The sequence below is a fragment of the Gymnodraco acuticeps genome, unplaced genomic scaffold (genome assembly GCF_902827175.1).
Source record: "Gymnodraco acuticeps unplaced genomic scaffold, fGymAcu1.1, whole genome shotgun sequence".
Taxonomy (NCBI): Eukaryota; Metazoa; Chordata; class Actinopteri; order Perciformes; family Bathydraconidae; genus Gymnodraco; species Gymnodraco acuticeps.
The window spans coordinates 830,029-838,899 of NW_022989980.1; the positions used below are offsets into that span (position 1 = coordinate 830,029).

At 38.6% G+C, this 8,871-nt stretch overlaps 1 protein-coding gene across 1 annotated transcript; it reads left to right on the plus strand.

The window, feature by feature from the left end:
- Positions 1-2,739: 2,739 nt before the first annotated feature.
- LOC117543488 (C-C chemokine receptor type 8-like) lies at positions 2,740-8,369 on the plus strand. The gene is made up of 2 exons (XM_034211835.1): positions 2,740-2,861; positions 4,480-8,369. The coding sequence occupies exon 2, from the start codon at positions 4,494-4,496 to the stop codon at positions 5,547-5,549; it is 1,056 nt and encodes a 351-aa protein (XP_034067726.1). The 5' UTR covers positions 2,740-2,861; positions 4,480-4,493; the 3' UTR covers positions 5,550-8,369.
- The last annotated feature ends 502 nt before the right edge of the window (positions 8,370-8,871 follow it).

Below are 8,871 nucleotides of genomic sequence, written 5' to 3' on the forward strand. Positions count from 1 at the left end.
TTGTTAAATAACTGTCCATACTGTTACACTTTCTGAAAAAGCAGAAATATTAGTTTAGTCTTTTTTTCAGGCCAGCAGGTAAATAATCCGTTGTTTTATAAGGAGGAATAAAATGATCACACTTTAAGAACTTGTGTGTTTGCTCGCCAAAAACGGCTTTTCACTGTCTGTTTTAAGAGCTTCCTTGTTTGTTCCCTGCACTTTAAAATTCCTCAAGCTGAGATAGAGCAATTATGTGCAATTTCAGCTCTCAAGCCCATCTTCAGAAATCACCATGACGATATTTAAAAAGTGGTTGAAGCACACAACGGTCACTGGTAATATGTTACATATTTTCTGCTGACTGCTCTTTGTTCTCTTAAAGTTTACCCAGTTCATAAACAATGACGTCCTCCCTCAAAATCCTTCATAGATTTTCAATTTTTTCACCACAAAGTCAAATGGAGGAGCCGTTACGTTCGGATTCCTTTCAATTATTGTATTGTCTGTTTGGGACAAACACTGAATCCCTTAAGCCCTGCAGTGAGGTGTTATCCTACAGTTTTCAGTTTTATTTATATTAGAGCTGCTGAAAAAGTCCCAGCGAGCCCCCAGAGTGTAAACTATCTTTGACCAGTGATCAGGATCCTATTCAGACCAGCGTATCTCCTCCATCTGCGGCGTGTCGGCAGGCATCCTCCTGCATTCCTGTCCTTTTGTTTGCAGAGGTAGGGGAAGGACATTAATGAGTATTCCATTGACTTAACATCCTTGGAAAGTCCGCCTTGGCCTCACACCTGCTGCCTCTAAGCCGCTGGAATCTCGGCTGCATCGCTGCTGAGGATGTGCCGCCTGGAAAATATGCGGGCTCTTCAAGGTCCTCAAGGTAGCACAGCATGCGACGAGGAAACGGTGAAGAATGTCAACCTGGACATCGCCTCCACATCCACAAGGAGGGCCAAGAATGTGGCCATTGTTTAATGACAACAGGCTCTTCATCACTGATATTGAGCACCTGCAGACTTAATTGACTTTAAAGCTCCATTGTGATGTTTAGCTTGTTTTGACTTGGGTTAAGGGTCAAGTGGTTGTTGTGCGATTGATCGTAGTTGTTGATTAACACTATGAAGAACTATGTGTTGGTTAAATCTGCCAACACAAACATTACATTTACGACTAAAGTGTAATGTGAGTTTGATATATCCATGAAATCTGCACACGTATTGTTTTTGTATGGATTGTAATTACTAAGCTTTAGAGGGGCTGTAAAATAAATGTTGTTACCTTTTCGCAAAGCCAGACTAGCTGTTTTCCCTTGTCTTTATGCCAAGCTTAGCAACCAGCTCCGGTCTATGTCTTCTGATTTACCTTACAGACATGAGAGTAGTCTTTCAAATTACTCTTGGCATGAAAATGCATTTCTCAAAATGGGAAACTACAGTAGTCGTATGCCGTACATGCTTCAGTTACAAAGAAATTATGTAACCACGTTCATGCCTTAGAAAACTTGTTTAATTCAGTTAAGCCAGTTAACACATTTCTTTACTTTAACCTCTCAATTTGTATTTCATGTTAACCCAATACTATAATCTGCCATTGAAATATCTCTGGTGGCTTTCTGTCTGTAAAACATATAATAGACGTGTGTCTCCTTTGCAGCATGCTGCAGCGGGGATTTAAACGTTTTATCAATAAATGCCAACCGCTTCATATTTTGCCACTGTTCAGACAAAAAGAAAACATAACGGTACAAAATAACTACGAAAAACACAAAAAATGCATACCAAAATTAAGCTGTTTACATAAAAAAAAAAATGTGATTAGGTTATACGGCTTCTATTCTAGATCTCTTTTGTTCCTTTCAAAATTAGAATAAGATTTCAAGCAAGAGCTTGATCCACAAAAGCTTGATCAAGACCCTTCTATGTACAAAGTGTGTTCTCCTTTCTTTTCAAGATCAGTGGTAAACACTGTTTACGTTATATCCAACACTGATTACAGTTTTATAGGAACCTTGGCGGTTTTGCTGTAACTGTTGCTGCAGACAAAGAGAGATAACACTTTTTGCTGACTGTTATCTTGCAATGCTCTTTTGAGGAACAAGAACTGAACCTTGGCAGGAAGCATCTGAGTGAACAACAGGTCGACCAATGAAAACTGTTTTCATCATATAAGCGTTGCATTTGGTTTTACCATATAAAGTAATATAAGAAATTGCCACTACATTATGGCCATTATTTTAAATGTGTCTGAAGAAAGGACAGGAATGTGACGGTAAGGTGCTCTGCTGCAAACACAACATAAAACCTCTTCAAATACCTGCAAAGGCAACATGCTAACACGAAGCTAAAGACCCCTGAACCCAGAGTGATGATGTTGAGTGTGTGCCTGCTCCGAACAAGCAGCAACAACTAGAATTGTCACCGTTATTAACTTGTGTTATGTCTTCCTTATTGCAATAGTAATTGTTATATGTGTGCACATGTAGGCCTAAGTTTTATGTTCTGGCTTTTGGCTGTTGCTGAGTAACGCAAAAGTAATGTAACTTTATGTAGAGAGTAACGAAGTAAAGTAATATATTGCTTTTTTTGAGTAACGACCCCATCACTGGTAGTAAAGTACAAATAAGCCTTGTTACTCAACAGGTCATACATTTTGGAGATTCATCTCAAGTCGATCCTAAATCTTCAATCCGGGTTTTCTCTGCCTGGAGAAAAATATAAATTTGATTGAAAATGGTGTGAAAGCTGTGAAAAAGGAACAAGACAGCATGACTGATATGTAGGACTGCCCCTTCAGGAGACACTCTGTCACCCAGCTCTGAGATCAGTCTTCTCCAGCATACACTGAAGTCTATCCCCCCGCTCTCTGCATCGCCACAGGTGAGTTCACTCTTTTATATATATATAAATATAAGATTAATACATATATTACAGTGACACCCACAGTCTGTTGTTTTTTGCTTGATTTTTGAATTTCTTATGCTATGAAATGTATGAATGCTTATTTATTTTTGGTTAATTCTGGTTTGAAATTGGCATAATGATGGTATTTATATGATAAATATATCAAATGCATTGTGAGAAAAAAATTCATAATCTAATCAATAATAGTTTTTAAACACAGTTGAGTTAAAAGGACAACATCAGGAGGACAATCATTAACTCAATACACTCGATAGATACTGGGAAAACATTATTATATCTTTATTTTAACAAGTCAAATATATATTAAATTGCTTATAACGAGAAAACCTGATGAGTATTTATTCATTGATAAACCATCAACATTAATAACGACAATATTGCTAAAAAATGATTTGATCCATCCCATGAAAAGCACTCATCAGTCAGGAAATGAGCTGCTCCTAGATACACAGTGCCAAATCGATGCATTTGTTAAAAAAAAAAAAGTAAGTTACTGTGAAGCCAACCGGACATCCACTTAGACATTTACACAGTAGTAGTAAAAGCAAGCCACTGGCTCACTAATAGCAACAGAAACAAACATGGTCATCATCTGTCAACATAAATTATCCTTGTGATAAATATTATAAATTGATAAAATGTCAAACATTTTTACAGGAAATTAAAAAAGATCTTTCTGAGTGCTATACCACAAATGACAGAAGATCTTAACATCAGCTCCAAATTGGACAACTGCAGAGAGGAGGGTGAAAACCCGGCCGTTTCCTGATTCTTATTATATATAGATCTTAAATACGGCTTGGTAACATCTTGCGTCAAGACCCTTAAATCCACCCTCTCAACTTAGTTCACTGCTTCATTTGGCTTTGTGAAATAAAATAGTGGGGTTCTACGTTTAAAAATAAATGATGATAGAGGTCGAAATAAGTGAACAAGCTACAGTACAGGTTTGCCAACGGACATTAGTGCTCATCAAGCCTCTAGTCCCATTTATTTTCCTAGATTAGCAAAGGTTGCTTTTTATGGAATTACCACACTAAACCGTGAGGACCAAGTGTCCAAATATAAAAACTATTCTTAAAAACGTTTTTTTTAAAGCGTGTATGAAACAGGCTGTATGTATACAAATGGTTATAATATTAGGTATGATGGTCATTATAATAGGTATGGAACCTAGTACAGCTGCAATGACTTATTTCCGAGAAGAAGTCTTACACACCAGCTGTGGACTTTTTTTACTCTCAGTCAGCAGTTCTTGTTCTTTATTTTGAGAGTCACAAACGAAATCCGCACAAAATGGCAGATCACACAAGAGTCATTTAACCGTTAGTTATTTCATTACACTACTCTGTAGTTACTCTCTGACTTTTCTGTTGTATGGATCCTCGTTATTTGTTCACCAAATCTTCTCGTTCTAATTTCTACAGGTGAAATATGAACATGAAATAGATATAACTTCCATGACCTTTTAACAAGCAGCCAGACCATGTGACCACTTATCAGACCAATTGACTTGTTAGCAATTTCTTCAACTTGCAGAAAGTGACTAACATGGTTCCCTAATGTCTCACAGGTCAGAAACCAGCCATGAACGATGATTACGACTATGCGGTGTTTAAGGAATTGTATGACGCCTATAGCTCAACTGATCCCAGCAATTTGAATAATGGAACTGTCCCGCTCTGTGTAAAGCAGGCTGTCAACCAGTTCGGTGCAAGTCTCATCCCAGTTTTCTACTACACCATCTTCCTCCTGAGTTACCTTGGCAACGGGCTTGTTCTCTTTATCATCTACAAGTTTGAGAATCTCAGCACAGTGACAAACATCTTCCTTCTGAATTTGGTCCTCTCCAACCTTCTATTTGCCTCCAGTCTCCCCTTCTTGGCGACATACCATCTGTCTGAGTGGATCTTTGGTGTGGCTCTGTGTAAGATGGTAAGCAGTGCGTACTTCATCGGCTTTTACAGCTCAATCCTATTCCTCACACTCATGACATTTGACCGATACCTTGCAGTGGTGCATGCAGTGGCAGCCGCCAAGAGCAGGAAGAAGGCATATGCCATTACTGCGTCAGTGGCAGTTTGGTGCATCAGTATTGTAGCTAGTGTGAAAGAGCTGGTTTTCCAAAAGGTGGGAAAGAGTGTATTTAATGGGCTGACATGTGAAGAGTCGGGATACTCCAAGAGCACCATGGAGCGCTGGCAGCTGGTCACTTACTATCAACAATTCCTGCTCTTCTTCCTCCTTCCACTCACCATGGTGATGTACTGCTACATTAGCATCACTATCCGCATTTTGTCTACCCGCATGAAGGAGAAATGTCACACCATCAAGCTCATATTTGTCATAATCTTCACCTTCTTTGCCTGCTGGACACCATACAACATCGTCATCTTCCTTCAAGCTCTTCAGGTCACCAGCAAGGAAGAAGACTTATGTTCCGAACCGGGAAGCTTGGACTATGCACTGTATGTGACCCGGAACATAGCCTATCTGTATTGTTGCATTAGTCCTGTGTTTTACACATTTGTGGGAAAGAAGTTCCAGAGCCACTTCAGAAGGCTGATGGCTAAAAAAATTCCCTGTCTGAAGAGACACATGAGCACCAGCAGCCAGAGCACCAGGAGCACCTCTGCCTACTAGTACTAGACACACACACACACACACACACACACACACACACACACACACACACACACACACACACACACACACACACACACACACACACACACACACACACACACACACACACACACACACACAGTCTATATTAAGAATGATTTTTTAAATCAGTATGTGTATTCCGTTGGCTTGGTTACCAACCATGCAATGTTGGGGAAATTATGGGGAACATTACTTAGACTTCAGAAACAGGTTTATTACCAGATAGGTTGACACGTACGAAGAAGTTGACTTGGTGTCGTGGTGCACACATAAAAGTAAAACAAAAAATTAAAAACACAGAGAATTATTTAAATAAAACTATAATAACTTAAAAACATTATAAGAAATATAGAGCACAGACATAATAGACCACATAGAACACATTTCTGACTAGTACAAAAAACAAGCTTCTGTAATGTAGCTAGTTCTGTCACATGGACATCTTGGACATGTTGTTATGGGAACACTAAATCACATGACATGGCCCATGACCCACCAGACTGTTCACTGTGTGTCACCTAGGGACTTAATGAGATAAAATAAAGGCTAAAGCTGTATAAGGATCTTCCCAGAACATTTAAATGTCATGTAACATCTGTGTCACAGTGGGTTCTTATGGGTTAATTGGAACGTTTTTAAAGGCATTTATCTGACATGATAAGGACCTCAAGTATAAGACAATGAAATCAATGAAAAGATCAAAACCAGCAATGTGTTTCTCACTACTTTCTGGCTCTGTGACCTAAAAATTGCCTCCCCATTCCAACCAAAGAATAATAAATAAATCAAAAAATGTTTACATAAATAAGAATTGAGGCTGACCAGTGGGAACGTACAGCATTTTGATATTGTTGGAGCAAATTTTTCTCGAGATTTTTTAATAATGCTGAAAATGATGGAATGTTTCTGTAGACCTGCTTTTGGTGTGTTCATTATTCTGAGATCTCCTGTTGGCTGAATGCAAAATGTATGTAAAATGTTGTGTATTTGACACATGTTATCAAGGTCCTTCAGGCCCCTGTGACTTGTTGTATTATTTAAACTTTTGTTCCCCTGATTCTTTGCACTGTTGCATTCTGTCAGATGTTATGACTCAAGATCATTTCCCTTTTCTGACCGAACATCTTGAGCAATTTCCTGTCAGCTAAGCACTTTTTTTTGTTGATCCGTGTGGCACTGAGACTGCTCTTGTTAAAGTCTTCAATGACATCCATTTACTGTAAACACAGACAGTGGCAGAATATCAGTGTTAGTATTATTAGATCTTAGCGCTGCATTTGATACTGTTGAACACAACATATTGCAACTGTAGACCGACTAGAAAACTGGGTGGGACTTTCGGCAACAGTTCTAAATTGGTTTGATTCCTACTTAAAGGACAAAACGTTTTCTCTATAGGCAACTCCACATCAGCGTTGACAAATATGACATGTGGGGTTCCTCAAGGCTCCATCTTAGGACCTCTGCTTTTTAATATCTATATGCTACCACTGGCTTAAATTATGAAAAACAACGACCTAAGTTATCATGCAGATGACACCCAGATTTCAAAAAATATATTGCCAGGATCGCCAGGAGACTATTCTCCAGTTACAACGCTGAGTAAGTGCATTGAGCACATCAATGACTGGATGAGTAGGAACTTTATAAAAATACAATTTATTATTATTATAATTCTGACAAGTATCAGATCTTGCTGTTTGAAATTATCTTCCTGAAAGGTGTCACTTCTGATTTACGTATATATATTTTTGAAATGATGAGTGTTGTACAGCAAAAGCTGGCAGTTGATGTACAGTAATTGAGATTAAGTAGTGGAACGGAAGTGATGGATGGGCACACCGCTTTATTTTCAGCTTATCTGGTTTCAGTTTACAGTACCATTACGTTTATCGTTCCCAAAGGCCAAGATTGAACATCCATGCACAGATCATTTAAGTTGTTCTAAGTGACTAAACGGGTATTTCAAGAAGGTACTATAAAACGCTTTTAAAGTTATATGGCCCGTAAGGGAACATTTTCACGCAGTCAAATCAAAGCAGAAGAGATACCTGATATTCAATTTTTTACATTTCTTATGTTATGTGGACATTAAAACAAACAAACACTCTGAATAAGAGGAATCTGTTTGAATGGCTGATGATAACAATAAAACACACATTGCTTGTATCAGAGATCTCACCCCTGCCTCAAACAGAGCTGCACATCTCTCTGCTTCGGCTCTCTCAACATGAATTTAAGCACCTGTGACAATCAGAGCTAGATGATACCCAACCATATTTGACTTTGATAATTCATCACAGCTTGTATTTTATCGTCTAGTCATAAAAGCAAATTAATATACATCTGATCATATCTAGTGAGCTACTTCACGCTTGCCCATTTTCATTAGTGGTCATTTTTTATACGTGGTTTGTTAACAATACTTTTATTTATTTAATCTACCTTACCATAATCTTTATTCCCTTAGCATCAAATCAAGGGATGTCAGCTCCTAAATGTGTCAAAAATATGTTTTTATATCACTACAACCCCCTACACTATTGTATAAACATACAAAAAGGGTTTAAATTGTTGTAACAGCTCCACTGACACCTGTGTGTTCTCTGTATCTGGAACCAGTTTATGTTACGAGTCCTCAAAGACACATAAGCCTTTATTTAACAGCTCTGCAAAGCCCGGGACAAGGCTATTACCTGAAAAAAGTGACAGACAGAAATATGCTTTCACCACATATATAAGCAATAAATACTTTGTAAGATCATGGGTTATACAAAATAAAATGTTTGTCGCTTTCTTTCTTTCTTCGTTCCATTTTGAACTGCTTTGTCTGTAACAAGGCCAACATGCACTCCCCAGGCGAAAAGCATGTTACGCTCTGCAGGTCGTCGCCAAAATTGCTGAAAGGTTAGATATACAATCAGGAAATTCTCCATGATGGGTTGCAGCAGCTCAGCAGGAGTTCAGATTCCCCGCCGCTCTAGTGTGTCATGCTTTTCCCTTTACTCCGTGACCCCCAGACCCAGTAGGAACCGTACTGCTGTGCTGCTTCGATGGTGGAGGATCTCAGAGGGGCCTCTGGTAGATTTATGAGCACCATGCTTTTGTTTAGCCAAGGCGTCCTGCTTATTTTTGTTTCCCTGTTCGAGACTTCGGGCTGAGATAATGAATCAACAGACAGGACTGAGGTTGATCCACAGAGAGCGACTCTTTACTGCTCTCTTGTTTGTTCAGCTACTTGTTTGTTGAGTCAATTTAGAAAGAAACAACACAGATATAAGGCTCAAATATAAAATAT